A 19,692-nucleotide genomic window follows, 5' to 3' on the forward strand; every position below is an offset into this window, starting at 1 on the left:
ACCATGCCAGTAGTCTTCATATTTACCAAATCGAGCAGAATATCATTGCAGTTTAACTAAGCTAAGTACAGGAGGCTTACTTTAGTGTCCCAGTTCACTTTCAAGCTATGCTCACTCAACTGGCAAACAATTTATTGTAAATATTTTAAGTTGTTGATAGGCATCGACTAGATTAGGCATAGGCTAGCAGTCAGGGACATTAATTATTTTATGTATAACCATCAATATAATGTACTACTTCAACACTGTAGTAGTACACCACAGGATCTGTACCTCAAAATTTGAGACCTATGTCTAACCAACAGTGTGCTACTCCAGGTATAGCATAATAGGACCTACACCATGTTTAATGTAGTACTGATGGTGGGGTGTAGTACTCAAATTCTGAGGTACAGATCCCATGGTGTACTACTGCAGGTTTGAAGTAGTACATTATGTTGATGGTAGTACATAAGACAAGTAATATCCCTAACTGTAGGCTAGGGTAGGCTGCGCCAAATGTTAGATATACCCAGCATTTGGCGTAGGGTATCCAAAATATTGGATTTGTGGTAGATTGGTTTAAGGTGGTCTCAGGAACATCAAGACTAACATACCCTAAAAAATGTCTGATCTAACTTAGCCTAATTACAGTATAGGCCAAGTCTACACAGAAATGTCACAAAATGTCTATCAAACAGTTTGAGATAAAAACTCATTCTTAATTCCAACCTAGTCTTTAGTTTTCATCTTGAAGCCTAATACTCAGTTTCTGTTCACTCATTTCCAGCAATCTGAAAGTTATTTAGCCTACCTGTCCATGACATTACACAGTTACATAAGGCAGGCACTAGGCGTCGTTCAGTTCCTATTCTTAGCTCTAACCACTAACAGTACAGCTTCTAAATCATACTAACAACCTCAAGTTTAATCAGCAACAGAGTTCACAAGATTGTTTCTTTCACGAAAGCTCTTTTTATCATTTTCGTCTTCTTGTTCCTACAAAATGCGTACCTGGGAAATTTGATCTCAAGGTGGAGTAGTAAAACAATTAGCCTATAACAACTGAAGTTGATATTTGGTTGAAAAGTAAAGTTCATATTCAGATTTGGCGTTAAATTCTAGCATAAAAGATGTGTCATATCATCATTTTGGAAAAATGTATTTTTGCATATACATTTTGACGTACACTTTTTCAAAAAATTCTAGACGGCTTCACCGAACAGTTGAAGCTTTGAACTTTACGGCAATGTGAAGCTAAATACTCAAGGTAAATTTTGGAAAAGGATGAAATATCCAAAAATTATAGAAAGGTCCAAGATACGTGGCTTAGCGGAAAATGAACCTTTGAATTTTGAGATTTTCGGGGAAAATCAATAAATATTAGCCTATAGCTCCTGGGCTATACGAGATATCGGAAAAAATCGAACATATTCTATGAGAGGACTATGTCAGGAACAAAATGAGATGTCACGCCACTACATCGGAGTGGTACAACCTTAGAAAAAAAATAAACAGTCTGTACACGTTTTATAGGCCTAAAAAGAGTGTTTTTTTGCTTTTACAAGGTCAAGCCGTGATCTCCAGCTTTGGCACCACCCATATTCAGATTCAGCATGGTCGATATAGTCGGAAACTGTTGTCAAACTGACTGTGTTTTTCTGATCACCTCAACTCAGAAATAAGCGAGATACGCTTTAGTGGCGCCCGGACTAATAAGAAAAATTATTACATCTCTGAAAGGAACAATTCTTTGTCTTTATACTTTCTGAAGGATTGGTGATATATTTGATTCTAGATTTGAGTTTGGTGGCAAAACTGAGTGTTTGCTGACACTTCCTCTGTGAGTGGTTAGGACTCATGCATTTGTCACATTTTTTTGGTACAAGTCGCAGCAAAGTTGCTCTTGTATGAAAAAAACCTCCTGAATTACGACCCTTTGATGACAATAGTTTCTTTGGGAGATAGAGCTTCCCTTGTGAAAATATACAATTATTTCCCAGTAGAACTGGTCTTACTGCACCGTCTGTCTTGCACCTATCCATCTGTGCTCCTGCTAGTCTATCTGAACCTGTCCATGATAATGCATCAATAAGTGAGATTGATATGCCAACAGAAGTATCCTTTTGACTTACCTATGTTTGGTACACAGAATTTAATTGGAAAAATGGAAGAGTAATTTTCGTCATCCACATGGAATGACAGAATATACGCTCCTCGAACCTCTTTTTAAGAGGACCGCAGAGTCCAACTCAGAGGAGGACGAAGCGGGATCCCTAAAGATAATAAATGACAGCAACATATGTACCAAGAGGCCTAGAATGTTGGCAAATTAATCAGCTTCACTGTTAAGCATCCTTCTACAGTCTCGACAGGTTGTTGGAAGAGACGCCGACATAGATAGCAACGGCACAGGAGTCAATGACCATCATTGGAAATAGGGAGGATCAGTGGAGCTGAACTCAATGTCCATAATGAGGAAAGCAATGCTCGCAGAGCATACAGTTATCATTCCAAAAACTTAAGATACTTGAAAATTATCGAACTACTGTTCTAAAGACGTGGTAGTAATAATTGTGAAAATTCTAATTGGTTAAAAACATGTTGAGTACTTGATAAATAATTCAGAGATAAAAAAAAACGATTTTAGAAAGACAGACAGCAAGCTACATTACAACAATTAGTGCGGCGAATGAAGCAAGCTTTTGAAAGTAAAGAATAAACACTGGGCATATTCTTAGACATAGAAGACGCATTGACAATGCTACTTCCATAGAGATAGCAATGGGAAGAAGAAAGAATTGATCAATGCATTGAGAAACGAAACACCATTATGCTGAGAACTGGATAAGCAGTCGTAAGCCTGAAGGAAGTCAAATTATACAAAACTATTTATAAGTGGTTCCAGCAAGTGGGGAGGAGGAGGTAGTATGTTCTCTATAAATGTGGAATTTTATTATGAGCTGTTTATCGAAAATTTCAGAACAGCAGTGAAGATATACCCAGACGTATGCTAATGATATAATATCATTATTGAGAAGAAAATGTCAAAGAACCCTGTTTTACTTGGGACAGTATATGCTAGAAAAAACCAAAATATGGTCACAAACTACGTCTGAAACCACAAAAGAATGAACTATTAGTTTTTGCAAGAAAGATAAAATGACAAGTTCCTTTTATTTTAAAAGTATATGACCACCTGATTTCTCTGAAAAGCCAGGTGAAACACCCAGGGCTTATATTAGACCATTAGCTAAGTCAGAAAGCTCATTGTAATCAAAAGACTCAGAGAGCTTTCTTAATTCAGTGCCAACAGATGGTGGGGAAGAAATGGTACCTAGCTCCACATAAAACTAATAAGACTGTAATCAAACTGATTCTATCACATGGAGTAGCAGCATGGGTCAACTAAATTCAAATCAAAGGTCACATTACCCCTCTAATAAGGGTTCAAAGGCTAGCATGCCTAATGATAACCTCAGCATACCATGGAAAGGTGACGGCATCCATTAAGCTAATACTAGGACTTAAACACATAACAATTTTCTAGAGAAAGAAGCAATAAAAAGGACTATCAGACTGCAGATTGTTGTTGAATGGACAAATAGACCAGCAGATACGAAATGGGAAAATTAAAAGCCACGTTATATCTGCAGCTCAATGATAATTTAATGTGAGAAGATGCAGATGTCCGAGTAACATCATCCCGGCAAAAAAAACCTCAGAGGGGATTCCAAATTGCCATAAAAGATAGGAGAGAAATCGAGCAGGAGATAGAGCTGCTTTACAAAGTAACAGAATAATGTGCATTACAGATGGTTTGCAATTTGAAGGGAAATCAGATACTGGTACTGTAATTTACCAGAATACACCCGATCTGGATAAAGGGATAATTAGTTATCATTTGGGAGGTTATTCTACGGTGTTCCAAGGTGATATGTTTGGAATAGAACGGGCAAGCAAGAAAACAGAGGCAAAAGGACTAGACATATAGAAAATACGGACAAGGAAGCATGTATAATGATCACTAGAATATAGAGTATCGGAAAGAAAGGAATTTAACGCTATGAAGCAATGAATAATCTAGCAGCCATAGCAAACCAATTTACGCTTATGTGGGTCCCAGGACAAACTGGCATTGATGGTAATGATTTGGGAAATGAAGCAGCCAAGACTGGGATATCACTGGAGGAATATACATCCAAATCTTTCATCGCCATTTCTCAGGGCAGCTGGAAAGCGGCAGTGATAAGACGAAGCAAAAGAAAATCGAAAAAGACGGGAATAGAAAGGTCAGATATAATGAAAAAAAGAAAGCACACCAAAAGTTTAATCCTACGTTGAACAGAAAAGGGCGGATATAAGAATGGTAACTAAAGCCAATTGGGAATTTCAGGAAGTACCTTGCCGGAATTGGGATGGTTGATTTGTCTGTATGTCAAACTTCCAAGATGAACGCTGAAACTAGGAGGCATCTGATTGAAGACTGTCGAGCTTGGATACATCGGCTAGAGATTTTCCAATTTTTGAATGTCAAGCTGGATGATTTTGTAGGGAAAAAGGGTCCGACAGCTGGCAAAGTACATGGTAATGGTGGGAGAATACAATTCTGTCCGGGTTCCCCCCCAGTCGATTTTTAAGTTTTTTCAGAGGGGAGGGAGAGTGGAGGCAACAGACCTTCGAGGTCTGAGCCTCCTTCCTTTTTGGGTCTGCCCACAATAATGATAGTGACATCGATCTTTGACGTCCGAATAGGGAGTCACAATACTGCACGACGTTAGTACTTATTTTCGCAGTTGAAAGGGTGTTTTTTTAAGCAGCCGTATACTAAACAGTATCACATTCAAAACAAGGTACTTACCTCCGTTTCTTCCTAATGAGTTCAAACGTGGGTTGGATCCCTCTGGTCAAGCTTTATTCACAGCTTTCATGGACAGAGGCACATTGTTTCCCACAAGAATTAGGGGAAATTCGCCCTGATAGTTACAACAAACATGCGTCTTGAGATACTATATGCGCCACATACCTCTTTAGGGAAGGTACAGACTGTAATTTCTACATATGTTTTCTTGTTGAAAAAGTAGAAGGATTTTCGCAAAAGCTTAAAGGCATGATTTCCACCCTTACATCATAAAAAAAGTTTACCCCTTGGTTTGCATACATCGATATAAGCAAAATAAATATACATGTTAAGCTAGATGTGTGGCTTTTAAAAGTTTCAGAAATAGTTTTGATATTGGTCATTAGACCACATCTGCTCTAGGCCAGATCTTTAACATTGCAACTTCAATCTCATTCGCCTAGAGATAGTTTTAGTTCCACATTACTTAAATCAGTTGATTAAAATAAAAATAAAGCAAATGACATTAGACTTCACAGTCCAAACTGGCTGTGCTGATCTCTATTTCATTAGCCTTCATCCGGAAACTATAATGGGAGATTTGGGACCAGCCATACAGAGCTTTCGCACACCCTTCCTATTAATTTCCCCCAGATTTATCCAGATATCCATTTTGTGCCGGATAGACTCTGACTGAGCATGGAGAGTCAAGCCACCAAACCCTGTCCCAAACATTTCATTAAATAATTATATGCTAACCCGCATTATGCATCTGATAGAGCAATCCTGGACTGTTAGCCTCTCCCTGATGCTCCCATATTTCTGACTTCAATTTCTGCTTGGTTACTGATTCTCCTTTACACAGCTGTGTGTCCCGTAACCTCCCAGAAATATGTGGTTGTAATATCCTCCTTCTGGCATTGATAAACCAATTGTTAATTTGATGTACTGTGATATTCCCACGTTCGGCAAGCATTCGCTTTTCTTCTTCGGTTGGGTATGGTCTCTGAAAAAATTCAAAATCACATAGAAAATTAATTGAAGATCCGATAAAAATGAACGAGACTAAGATTCAGTCTACGGAAATATGCATATTTAAGATTTTACATGTCATTAAAACAGGAAACGAAAATTTATTATAAATACATTTCTTGACACAGCACAGAATATAAGGAAAAAGGTTGATGCATTCCTTTCTAGGAATGAATGCTTCACAGGCAAAACTGAGATGAAATCCATGGAACAATAAAAAAATTTAACTTCTTTTATTATACTTTTCTATTATTTAAATAACTATTGTTCATCTTTATTTATTCAATAATTAGTACGATGCGCTTCCTCCTACGAACAGTAAAACTACGAGTGGGGTCTTTGACGAAATTCATTTTGAAAACGGCTGCATCCCTCTATCAAAACCAGACCTGTTAATACTAGCCGTACAAAATAACACTGTTTTAAGCAGCCTGCATTCGTTGTTTCTTTGTTTATGACAAGGAATTGTGTTACTCATAGTAGTACTGACAGTCTAGAAGACAATTGACAGTACATTCACAAAAAATATAATAATTTTTTTTTCTTGCTATCATATAAATACCATCGAGAAGAAATTCAACTAACCTGGGTATCCTTAATATGGATACCCAGGTCAGTTGGTATGGTTATTACGGATACTTTAAACATAGTTAATATAACGTCTAGCCTAAAATTCAAACCCTTTTGCTTTACCTTGTCTCTTTTATTTCAGACCTATTTATTTATTCAAGTAGCAAGATGAATATCTTCACAGGTTGCACTCACAAGCATTTATGCATATTGTGCAGCATTTACGTATATTAAACAGAAAAATCATTCAATTCACTAAATAATAGAAAAAAGAGTTAAAAAGGCTTTTAACTTGGTCTTTTTACATTATAAAATTAACTCTACAGTTTTGAACCTGTCAAATAAACCTCCCCTTTTTTAAGAGATGAGCCACTTTGAACACTATTCATTTTTTTTCAAAGCGAGCAATTTTCTTAAAATTACAAAAATGGGTCAAAAACGTTTTTAGCTGCTTGACAAGAATAAAGCTCAAAACATATTGAGAAAAAAAAAATACTGTATTTTATGTTACCTAGTAAAATCCTTAAGCTGCACTGAGCTGCACTTCTTTTACTTTCCTCTAATAGGCTTTATATTTTACAAGCTACCAGACTATAGTTCGCATTCTTTCATACAGTTCGTGGTAACGAACTTTAAGTAAGCAGCGACCCGGCTCAATGGTAACCGAAACTCTAAAAAACGGAATTTTGATACCAATAGATACATCAAAAGAATCAGATTTTAATTCTGATTTCAAATATAGAAGTTTCATCAAGTTTAATCTTACCCATCAAAAGTTACCCGCCTGAGAAAATTAGACTGATTTTCGAAAAAAAGGGGGAAAGACCCCCTAAAAGTTATAGAACCTAAATGAAAATCACACCATCATGTTCAGAGTATCAGAGAACCCTACTGTAGAGGTTTCAAGCTCCTATCTACAAAAATGTGGAATTTTCCATTTTTTGCCAGAAGAAAGATCACGGATGCGTGTTTAATTGTTTTTTTTCTTTTCCCCAGGGGTAATCTTATTGACCCAGTGGTCCTTGAATATCGTAGAACGGCTCATTGGAATGGAAATTAAAAGTTCTAGTGCCCTTTTTAAGTGACAAAAAAATGGAGGGCAACTAGGCCCCCTCCCACGCTCATTTTGTTCAGCATAGTCGAAAATCTAATAAATGTGTCTTTTACGATGACTTAATCCCCCAAAGTTCCCAGGGGAAGGGCTGCAAGTTATTAACTTTGTCCATTCCTTACATATTTTAATGGTTATTGGGAAGTATACAGACATTTTCAGGAAGGATTTTTTTCTGGTGGGGGGGGGCTGGAGGAGGGGGTTACTCGGGAGAATATTTCCGTAGAGGATGTTTCTTTGGGGTAAGGGACATTTCTATGAAGGGGGCGCCAGATTTCCAAGCATTATTTAAAAAAACGATCAGAAATTGAATTAAAAAAAACAGGTTTTTTCAACTGAAAGTAAGAAGCAACATTAGAAATGAAAACGAGCAGAAATTATGATGTATATGAGGGGGCTCTCTCCCAAGTCAATACCTCGCTTTTTACGCTACAGTTTTTTTTTAGTGCTTTCAAAAGAGCTATCTATTCTAATTAAACGGCTTTTGTGATTCAGGGTTTTGTGAATTAAATTTTTTTTTAATTTTTAACTTAAAGAGCGTGGTATTGACTAAGGGGAGAACCCCCTCATATACGTAATAACATATACGTCATAAAAAAAACAATAAAAAAACAAGCGATACGGCTCAATAGTAATCGAAACTTTTAAAAACGGAATTTTGATGTCAATAAATGTATCAAAAGAATGGGCTTATAATGCTGATTCTAAATATATAAATTTTTTTAAGTTTAATATTACTCATCAGGGGGTACGAGCCTGAGAAAATTTAACTGATTTTTTAAAGAGGGGGGAAATATCCCCTACAAGTGAAAGAATTTTAATGAAAATCACACCTTCAGATTCAGCGTATCAGAAAACCCTATTACATAGATTTCAAGCTCATATCTGCAAAAATCTGCAACTTTGTATTTTTTGCCAGAAGAAAAATATACGAATATAGAAGTTCGTTACGTAAGTTAATTTGTAAATTACGTCAGAACCAAATTTAGAGACAGTCATTTAGCAAAAGAACAGTAAAATTTTTATGCAAATTTTGTTTACTTATTCAATGACGGTGAGCCAAAATAAAAGCTGCATTAACTAAAAAACAATCAGAAATTATATAAATAAAAAGAAGTTTTTTAAACTGAAAGTAAGGAGCGACATTAAAACTTAAAACGAACAGAAATTATTCCGTATATGAAAGCGGCGGTCCCCTCCTAAACGCCTCACAATTTAAGCTAAAGTTTTAATATTTATCACAACACTATTTTTTAAAAAAATAAAAAAATATAGATTAAATATAGATGCGTTGTGGAGGGGAAAGCCACTATAATATACGGAAAAATTTCTGTTAGTTTTAATTTTTAATGTCGCTCCTTACTTTCAGTTTAAAAAACTTGTTTTTTTTATTTGATTTCACCAAAAAAAGAAAAATATTTACGAGGTAAAACTTAAACAGCTAGCAACCACGCTTACTCACAAACTAATAATAAGTCCTCACCGCCATCTGAGTTCAACATGACTATGCACACTCCCATTCTATTAATCACTTGACCCTTACCCCTTTTTTCATTAATTTAAAACTTACACAAACTTTTTGATAACCTCTTCCATCTTATTTCAGGACATTCTGCTTCCAGTTTGGCCAAACCCAAATTGATAAAAAACATAATTTTTAGCTGTTAAATAAATGTAAAAAGTGACAAAAAAATATCAATATTTCTCCCAATGTAAACCTATGAAGATGAATGGGACCACATATATCACATAGCTTCTTGTACCTACCATACAATAGCACCTACTCACCAAGGAACAGTCTTATTATCCAAAATAACATTATGCAGCTCCTATTGTAGAAATTCCCAGTCATCAATCAACATAAATCCTCAGGATACATCCTCCGAAATTCAAAAATGGTTTATTTTACATTTTGCTTATTTCTTTACGATTCTTCGGTCTTGTTTATTTCTTTACAGATTTTCTTTGTAAAAACTGAGGTCTTTCTATCAGCAGGCATTTTATTGATGAACCTAACCTAGTTTCACTTACATCTTTATGCTGCCAAATCCATTCTTTCAGCATAGCTGTTGCTTGCTTTGGCAAAGCTCCTCGGGATCCTTTTCCAGGCTTTTTCCCAGAAAGGTGAGGGGCACTCTGAGAATCATCACTATCTGTCCTTCCAATAGATACCCGATCCTTTGACAAATCTAAGATTCAAAACAAATGAGTGGTTAAAAATTTTAATTTTTTTGCGATTTTTATATGTTTCAAGGTTTCTAACATAAATGTGTTGATGTGTCAATCAAAATCATGGGTAAGAGACCTGAATTGCACTTGGATCGTTCCTGTTTACAGAAACGGTTGTTTGCAATTTGAAGAAGACGAATTTTGTGCCACTTTCATTAAAAATTCAACTTACATTTAGGCAATATCATAGAACTCAAGACTTTGAATGAATCCTGTTTGTAAATCCTCTCAGCCACTGAACCGGAAACTATCTGCGACCCGGAAGTAATTATCTTATTTGTATAAATATAGTTTGTTTTAAATGTAATATTTTAGTTTATCTGCTGATGATGATCACTGATGTATGTTGTCGAGATATTTATAATTTTTTGTCGCTGCCTAATAAAAAGACTTATCCCTATTTTAACTTTTAATTGCTAGTTAACAGAAAAAAAGAAAAAGATCCTGGATATTTTTACAGTAGATCAGGTCAATAACAAAGAAATAATTCCTTTTTTTGAAATTTCTCGCACTACTGAAGAAACTGAAATTGCCCTCTAAATGTTGAAATTATTAGTTTTATATACAACCCTTAAATTAATTACAATACAAACCTACAATACTCTACCACAACTAGTATAGTTACAGAAGTAGTTCGTTAATGAAATATTTTTTCCCTATACTAACGGCGTTATCCTTGCCACTTACCAAAAGATTTGGAGGCAAGATTGGAAAAAAGAAAAAGAACATGTATTTAGCCATAGCCCTCGGTACAAAATCATGTTTTTTCATAAGTTAGAAGGTAAAATTCTTTAGTAGTAAGCATATTATAGTTGATACAAAATTTTTGTGTGCCTAAAATGAAAGAAATTCTTTTCTGTGTCATGGTTCCAGGTATAGTTGCAGCCTTGTAAAGAGCTAACATAGCCCATAGTAATTAAACGTTTGTCAAAAGAATGTTCTTTTACTATTACATCTGAAAGTCAATGACAAAAATAACGCTAATAGCACTAAATAGGACTAAAATAACCCTAAACCAACTTATCATTAATAAGAAATACATTGAAGGAGAAATGACAAGTTCCTAATTTTTGCTTCACAGGTTTTTTTGAGAGATTTCCAGAATAGCGCGAATGGTATTAGTATGACCTTGAAATAGTACGTTCAAAAAAGTTATAAACAGTTTAAATTTGCCCCAATATCATTAACTTACACACTAAACAACTTTGAAGTGTTAGGATAGGCATTCGTTTGAAAACTGACCATTTTAATATTTAAGGATAAAATAAGAGTATGATAACTCATAAACTGTGATTACTCTCCATAGCAGATTAAGATGAAGTGGCAACTAATAATATTACTTACCCATTTCTTGTTCAGCTATCACAAGGGGTGGGCTTTCGTCACACCTATCATCATCTGACCTCGAACATGAATCTGACAAGCCATAACGGCTAGTCCTGTGGTCTTGTCCAAAAGAATTACTCCTTTGGTAAATACTGCTGGAATAGTCAATGCCATTTCCCTACAACATGAATAATTAAATCAATTAGTGTCAATGTCACCACCTAAAAAATCTAACCCTACTTTTAAATACGCCTGTTTTTTAATGGGATTTTACTTAGTGCCTTTAGAAGCACGTATATGTAAGGCTATCAGCTTCCCAGAATTTTAATTACTTACTATTAAATTCATCCCTTATTTACCATATTGTTAGTACGGAAAAAGGCTCCGTAAAGGTGTTAAGAGAGTAATTTTTCGTTTACCACATGAATAATTAAAAAAACAAAAACAAGAGAAATACCAAAACAACAACAAATTACTAAAATTTAGTGTAATTTAAAGAGAAATTGTGGGTACTAGTGCTAGGCTGTAAATCTTTTCAAAAGAGTCTTCTAGAAATAAATTTGGTGGGCGGCACAAAACAAAAATGTGCAAAACAAGCTTATCTGGGATAATTAAAGGGTTATATTAAAAAAAAGATCAGCAGAAATATAGTCAAATAATTCCTCAAGTATACAAAGACCAAAAATCACTCAATAAAGAGATGAAACCCAAAATCAACAAAAAATTGCCATAAATAACCAAATCAAACTCAAAACGAGCAGAAACTATATCAGTAGAGTAAGGCTAATACCTACTGTGCCTTCTAAAGACCAGACCGTAATTTGTACACTGCTGAAAACAATCTTTGTGTCGAGCTATGTGTTTTATTTCCCATAACATAAAAAAAATCACCATAATAACCAAGATTCCCAAAAACAATAAATGAATGTGGATTGACGTTTTAATATATACTGATATTTATCCATGAAAGTCTTAATAATTTTGATTGCATTAAAGTTAGAAAAGAGAAAACGTTAAATATGTATTTTTTTTTTCAGTAAAGTGCAAATTAGACTCTGTTTTTAATTGACAAAGTCTTATCATTCGTGAAGAAAATAAAATTTTAAATCTTTTCGGTTTCTCGACATAAGAATCCAGAATTTGGCTAACTATTTATGTTGGCCAAATTTGACAACAATTTTTAATAATAGTTGTACTATAATGCTTCGGATGGATAAGTACGGGGGAGAAATGTTTAAATTTATGGGTTGAAAATCTCCATAATATTTGAGGCTCTATGAGACTGACAGAATTATAACCCCCATCAAGCTACATGCCCTTAAACATGCCCTTAAAGTTTAAATTTAATTCCCTTAACTTTTCTTAAGATATCGAAGATACACCCTCTTGACAACATTGGACACAACATAAACGTAGTGGATCTTGGTTTAGTTCGTTTTCAGCTCAACATGCGCAGACAATTTTAACTTAATACCCTTAGCCGTTCCTGATATATCGCGGATACGCACTTTGAAAAGAATTGGAGGTGCATATTATCTTTTGATTTAGTTTAACATCTTCCAAAAAATGCCCCAAAGTTCCAACGTAGTACCCTAAGATTTTCCTGTGATATTGCAGATACCCTTTTGACAATCTGGGTAAACAAAGTTTATTTTGATTTAATTATCTCCTACAACTTCCCAAAAAATTTCGACTTGATACCTTCTTATTCCATTCCTCAGATACTGCATCTATGCTACTTTGACAACGGGACTACACATACATTCTTCTGATTTAGTTCAATATTAGTAGCTGCAGCAGAAACAGTAGCAGTCTCAAGAAGTCGTAGTTGTAATTACAAGTAGTCACAGTCGCAAGTAATCACAATCGCAATCCTAAGTAGGCCTCTCATAGTTACTGTGTGAAGTAATTGCAATTGCAGTTGCTGTCTTAAGTAGTTGCACACAAAAGTAGTTATTGTAGTCAAATTGCAGTTATTGATAGTTATTTGTAGTCAAGTTATTGTAGTTATTGATAATATATGAAAAACAGGTTTCCACTGCCAAGTAAGCTATTGCCCACTCCATGACTAAGATTCAAACTAGTTTTTTGGGGTTGAAGGCGCAAAAACAGATAGCTATGTTAGGTTACGCATTTAATATATACTATGCTTTACCCCACACCCTAATGTACATATATATACCCAAACTTGTTTCTGAACTATTATATTTTCATGCTATTTTGTTTTATTTCATTAGCATTAACGAAACTTCATTTATCGCGTGCTTACTGGATACTAAACAAGTACCAGTAACAGTCATAAATATTTGAAGTCGCAATTAGTCATAAACGTAAGTTGTCACAAGCAGTCACAGTCAAAAATAGTCACAATAGCGTTAATAGGATTAGTATGTGCAGTAGCATTAGTAGATGTGGTAGCCTGAAAGGTTCAATTTAATACCCTCAGCCTTTCCTGGGATATCGCTCATACGCCCTTTCAACATCCTACATGCATATAGTGCGTTCATATTTTCTGCAATATACACCCCGACAACCCCCAAAGATTTTACCTGAATGCTCATAGCCATTCGAAAAATATTGCAGATAAGCCTTTTTAGCATCCATTTTAAGTTAAACATCCCCCTCAAGCAGCGCACAGAGTGCCTTTTGGCTTAGTTTTACAGCAAGTCTAGCCAAGTAGCAACGTTGCTCTAACAACGTTGTAGAGCTGAGTCCACAAAAGGATAAACGGAAACTTGTCGTTATTGACCATAACAGAGGGATATCTGTCGCACTAGTAATAATGTCGACTCGTTAATTAAAGCAAGAATAAAGGACGAGTTTCGGTTTTTAACTAAAGGCTGCTACAAATGATACGGTCACATAGCAAAAGACATTCTGAATATTGAAAGATGCTCCCAATTTGCTGGAAATCATTCCAAATATAAAGACCCCCTGGGCCAGAGACCATTAAAATGCACTCTTTGTGGAACTACCGTGCATCCCTGTTACAGCTTTAGATATCCTGCAGCAGAGAAAGCCATTAACCAATCACTCTACCTCTACTCTAAAGATATCACCTGTGATTATAAAAAGGGAAAGATCCCACTACTTGTTCTTCATATCGGCCAAAAAACCGTAAGCTTCTTGAGCCCCTCATTATTGATCAAATTACTGATAAATGCAGTTCATCAGATTTCTAGTTCGGTTTTTAAAAGGGTGTGAGTTGTGAACATATTGATTGTTTTATTGCAAAGCTTCTGCTTACTTCTCACGAATGGAATGAAACACTATATTTTGCAGGACATGATGTCCAACGATCGTTTGACTTGGCTATTCATGTATAAATTCTGCTTTCAGCATCTAAGCGTGTTATTGACCGTTCTATTATTATTATTTTTACATAAATTCATAGAGATCTGATAATGGAAATTAGGGTACCGCAAGATCTAGGTCTAGAAGTTTCTACCGAAGCCATTCCTGTATGTAGGGAGTACTTACATTGCCCCCAATGCGTAATGACGGCATTATTCAACCACACTGCTGCAGCAGTCTGTAACATGATGTATCAACGCCGGTATGGACATCTCATTCATTAATTATGCTGGTGACATCTTTAATATTAGCTTGTATAGCCACAGATTTATCGCATTTTGAGCACGGAATATGAGAAAATTGGTTTAGGCTTCAACCTATCGAAGACTAGCTTCATAGCATTTAGCCGTGAAGCTAAAGATCCTGGTTCGGTTACCACTTGTTCTGATGACAGAGAGGCTGCTTCTTCTGAGCAGCTTATATATCTCGGCCTACCAATTGCATCTGGTATTAAGCCTGTTCGTATATTAATGATCTTATATTTCTCCGAGGAAGTTCACCAAGGGTATGGTATACTGGTTTGTTGTAAAGGTCTGTAAATCACCTTGTCCTTGCAAGGGTTTATTGCCCTTTTACAATCTCAAATGATTTGGCGGTTTCTCTTGTCTGGATTGTTCTGATTGAAAAGGATAAACGTACAATCCATTCAATATTCTTCAAGTATTGAAACAGCTTTTTAATATCCCTATGTAGATGAAAAACACGCGTGTCTAAGAAAAACATAAAATAGCGGACCCTTCTGTAGTTATTAGTGATAGAATCAGCCGATTTAAGTGTACATTAGATCTGTACCAGACTGAATCGCACCATTGTACTTCAATAGTGGCGCACCAAGTTTGTTGTCCAGTGTTTTTATACAGGACTCCCACGGCGTCATCAAAGTTGATAAAGTTTTTGATGAAATTGCACAAAATAAAGTATGGCCCGCTCACATAAGAAATTCACCCTTTTAACTTTAGAGCAAATTTTCATAGCAAATAAATGAATTGATTAGACGTGGAGGTGAGAAAACCATCTTCATAAGCATTTTTTTCCTTTTGATAAGTAAAACTTAAATACAAATATTTTTTTTGTCTAACCCTTATTGTTTTACCAAGCAAAATATTTAAACAAGTAAGTATACATTATTATATATCTAGACACTTGTTTGTTGTGGTTTGTTTGACATTTTCTGCAAGTCTTCTGTTATTGGCTGAACTTTGCAAACTTTCTTGAAAAAGTTAAATATAGGCCAAATTTTTCCGACAGCAATAATGTCCGATGTCCGAGTCCGTTGATTTTGAATTGAAGTTATCAAGTATTTTGCAGTAGGTTCCATAGGTTGCATCAAGACATGGCTAATTGTAGACAGAGAAAAGCCAAGACAGATAGTTCAAGTAATTGAGAGGCAAATGTTTAAATGGCTGGGGCTGCACGGGTAAATGGCGGGATTATGCATGACTCTTTTATTGGACACATACTTGTCAGGTTAGTTTCTGGAAAGGCATGCCGGCCTAGAATCTGAAGGCATGTTGATCAATAACTTAAAACTGACACAGGGCCGTTATATTACCAGGAATGAGAGGCAAACAAGACACGCCCGCCAATGGTCTCGAGAATGCTGACCAAGAATATAGAATTGACATAGGACCATTAATTTGCTTGAAATAACAGGCAAACAATCGTTTAAAGCCATCTCTATCTTTCAAATAGTACCTATTCGTTGCCTAAGCTCAGCCCCACATTCTGTCATTATGTCAACAAAGTCATGCGAAAGAAATTGCTCTAATTTTTAATTAATTCAAGTATCATGATTGAATAGCTTTTTTTGGTCAATATTGGCTGAACCTTTGTAAAGCGAGATAGCTAGGACACTTTCAAAATTAATTTTAGTAATAAAATTTATTTAATCGATGAGATTAAAAAAAAAAGTTTATCCTCTTTTTATTTGTTTTATATTGTGTTTCACTGCAGACAGCTGTTCATATATAGCCGAAATACCCGATTAGGATATATGTTTTATTCACTGTCTTCACAAATTTCCTTTGTTATCTTCTTTTGTTTTGTATAATGGAAAGGCAGTGGGGTCTTCTGCCATATAAAATCCTAGGACATCCCGTCTATGTCATTTTGGCATGGATGCAATTACACTATTTTCATTTATTAAACAGTAACAGCTGTAGTAGAAGAGGTAGTAGCGAAACTTACAATATTAGTAGCCCCGAAAGTTTCAGCTTCATACCCTAAGTTATAACTTCATTTCAGCTTCCTACATTGCTGAGACATTGCTGATACACCGTTTTGATAACAAGTTAAATCAACGTCCCCTCAAAATGCCCTTAAAGCTTCAACTTAATACTTTAAACCATTCCTGAGATATTGCTGATACGCACTTTTGACAGCCTATGTGCATATAGTGTGTCTTGATTTATTCAGTAGCACTTCATTATTCCATAAAATATTTACCTTAATACATTAGCACTAGGAATAGTAGTAGTCACAGTAGCAGTAGTGGTAGGAGCCGTGGAAGCAGTAGTAGTGATAGCAGTAATAGTATTCACATAGTGCTTATTGGTTCAACGTCCCCTCAACATGCCTAGATAGTTTTAAATTCCTGATGCGACCTTTTGATTACCGACAGGCACACGCCGAGTTTTGATTTAGTTCAACATCCCCTTCAACGATCACTGAAAACCTCACTTTAATACCTTTAGTAACAGTAGCACTAGACACAGTGACAGTAGTATTACTACTATGAGCAGCAATAGTAGTAGACACAGAGTGCCTTTTTATTAGTTCAACACTGAAAGTTTCGCTAATTAGTTCTGCAGTGAAAGTTTCAACTTAACACTCTAAGCCCTTCCTGAGATTTTGCTAATACGTTCTTTTGTCAGCCTGCATACAAATGGCGTGTTTTGATTTAGTCCCAGACCCTCTCAAAATAAAAATTATACCTTAATACTCTTAGCCTTATTAGCAGCAGTAGTAATAGCTGTAGCAGTAATATGCATATAGTACATTTTTCTTGTTTCAACATCCCCCCTCCCTAAAAAAAATACATTGGAAGTTTCAACTTAATACTTTAAGTTGCTTCTGGAAACTAGCTTTAACATTTATCCAAATAGTGTTTTTCAATTTAGTTCAACTTCTCACTCAATATAAAGAAAGAAAACGATCAAAAATGTTTTGTTTTTTAACGCCAAAGGAGATTTCTAAAAAAAAAAACACAAAGCGAATATTTCGAGAGGACAGCCGCCTCTCTTCTTCAGCGCGAACAGAATAGTATATTCAAGGAAAATACCGAACAAAACAAACGCAGGAAGTCAATGTGAAAAAAAAACAAAAAATTAAAATATAAATAAAATTCAATAAAAGGCAAACATTGTAAGAATTAAAACCAAATACTAAACAATCATAAAGCGAGTCATTCGCCAATATCCGCGATTTGCATGAATCCAAAAGATTAGAACTGCCACCGACGGATACTAGCGAACCAATGAGAAATAAAAGAAAAATATAATTCACTCAAGACAAAACGAACCAGTTTAAGAAATTATCATTCCCACTCAATATTTCCTGAAATCTTCACCTTAAAACCCTTGACCTTAGTGATAGTTGTAGCAGTTGTAGTAGTAGCAGTATTGACTTATTGCCTTTAGGTCAGTTGAACATGCCCCTCGTCATACCCTGAAAGGGCCAAATTAATACTCTATGCAGTTCCTAGGATACTACTGATGCGGCCTTTTGACATCCAGTATGCACTTGGTGTGTTTTGATTTAGTTACACTTCTCCCTCAACATTCCCTGGAATGTTCAACTTAATACCCTTAGTCTTAGTAGTAATCACAGTAGAAGTAGGAGTTGTAGTAGTGTAACAACGTGCACATATTGCCTTTTGGTCGATTGATCATCCTCCTTGCCATTCCCCGAAGCTCAAATTTAAAACCCAAAGTCGTTCCTGTGATACCATCTTTTGACAACCTGCATCCACATTGTGTGTTTTTTGGTTTAGTTCAAACTCCAATCAATGTTCCCTGTAAGCTTCACCTTAATATCTCGTGCCTTTTTGGAAACCAAGGGTCAAACCTATCCCCCTTCCCCAATAACAAATATTATATGCAAACAATGGGCGAATTTCATGACTTAAAGCCCTTGCCCCAAAGACAGTTGGGGAAAGGGGATGTTATCCCCTGAGGCATGGTTATTTGATCTTTCAACTATGCTGAACAAAATGGTTTTCTCAAAATTTATGTCAGATATTTTAGGGGGAATAAAAAGCAAGGGGGAGGGGGCTGCTTACCCCTCCTGCCTTTTTTTCTCATGTACTACTCTTAGGCTTATTAGTACCCAAAAACCACAATTTTCTAAAATTGTTCCTTGCGTTTTATCAAGATTATGGATTATGGATTATCCTCAGTGTTACCACACTGAATTGTGAAAATGAATAGCCAAACTTAATCAGTTAAATTCGAAAACACTTTTCTCTAGCAAAATTCTAAGATTAACAAGATGTTGATTCCCAAAGACAACTACACCTTCAAAGGAAAGCTGCACTTTCTTAAGCTGTTTGACATTATGTATTTTTAGCTTATTCTTTGCTTGTGTTGTTTTGCCCGCCTCGTTTTTTTTTTTTTTTTTGTATACACTAGTAGCGGAAACTTTATAAGTGTATTTGAAGGTCTTTTTGAAGTAACTGTGGATTCCTAATTTTTTGCCATTTTTTCACGACATATATGGTTGTCTGAGTATCTGCTGGACTAAAAAATCGAATTCAATTTTCACTGTCCTTGGTAAGTCTAATAAACAAACTCTTTTTCTCAGTATTACCTGAGCATCGTCACTTTTCTCATTCCATAGGACACTTTTCTAAATAAACAACGTTACTTAATAAAAACAGAGGGTTCGTTTTAAAACTTTGAAGAAGTTAAAGTAATAAAGAAAATTTGTTACAAAAACTCAAATGTTAATAGAGGCGAATAAGATTTAAGAATTTATTCAGTTTGTAATAACATAATCGGAGAACTAGATGTATTTCTTACATAAGTTACTTACTAGTCATTTTTTCCCCAGATAAATAATTCGAAAATTAAAAAATGACAGCTATTAAAACAACAGAAAAAATCACTCATTAAACCAAAATACACATTTCCGAGTTCATTGAGGTCAGTTCTTTTACAATGATGTTTGTGGCACCTTCATCTCAAAAGTTTCTTGACCGTTTTGGACAATCACGGGAACCTGCTCGATTGCAATTATATCCCACCTTCTGTTG

General features: G+C 35.4%; 1 protein-coding gene across 1 annotated transcript in view; it reads right to left on the minus strand.

Annotated features, from left to right (window-relative positions):
- Nucleotides 1-19,692, minus strand: part of LOC148954045 (homeobox protein PKNOX2-like) — a 39,284-nt gene that overhangs the window by 10,383 nt on the left and 9,209 nt on the right. Inside the window, exons 4-6 of the mRNA XM_089086896.1 lie at nt 11,106-11,265; nt 9,564-9,721; nt 5,579-5,825 (exon numbers count right to left, since the gene is read on the minus strand). Coding sequence (XP_088943022.1) covers nt 5,579-5,825; nt 9,564-9,721; nt 11,106-11,265 — 565 coding nt within the window. The remainder of the gene's footprint in view (nt 1-5,578; nt 5,826-9,563; nt 9,722-11,105; nt 11,266-19,692) is intronic.

Source organism: Artemia sp. Qi Xiang Cuo, chromosome 3, assembly GCF_049724085.1.
Source record: "Artemia sp. Qi Xiang Cuo chromosome 3, ASM4972408v1, whole genome shotgun sequence".
NCBI lineage: Eukaryota > Metazoa > Arthropoda > Branchiopoda > Anostraca > Artemiidae > Artemia > Artemia sp. Qi Xiang Cuo.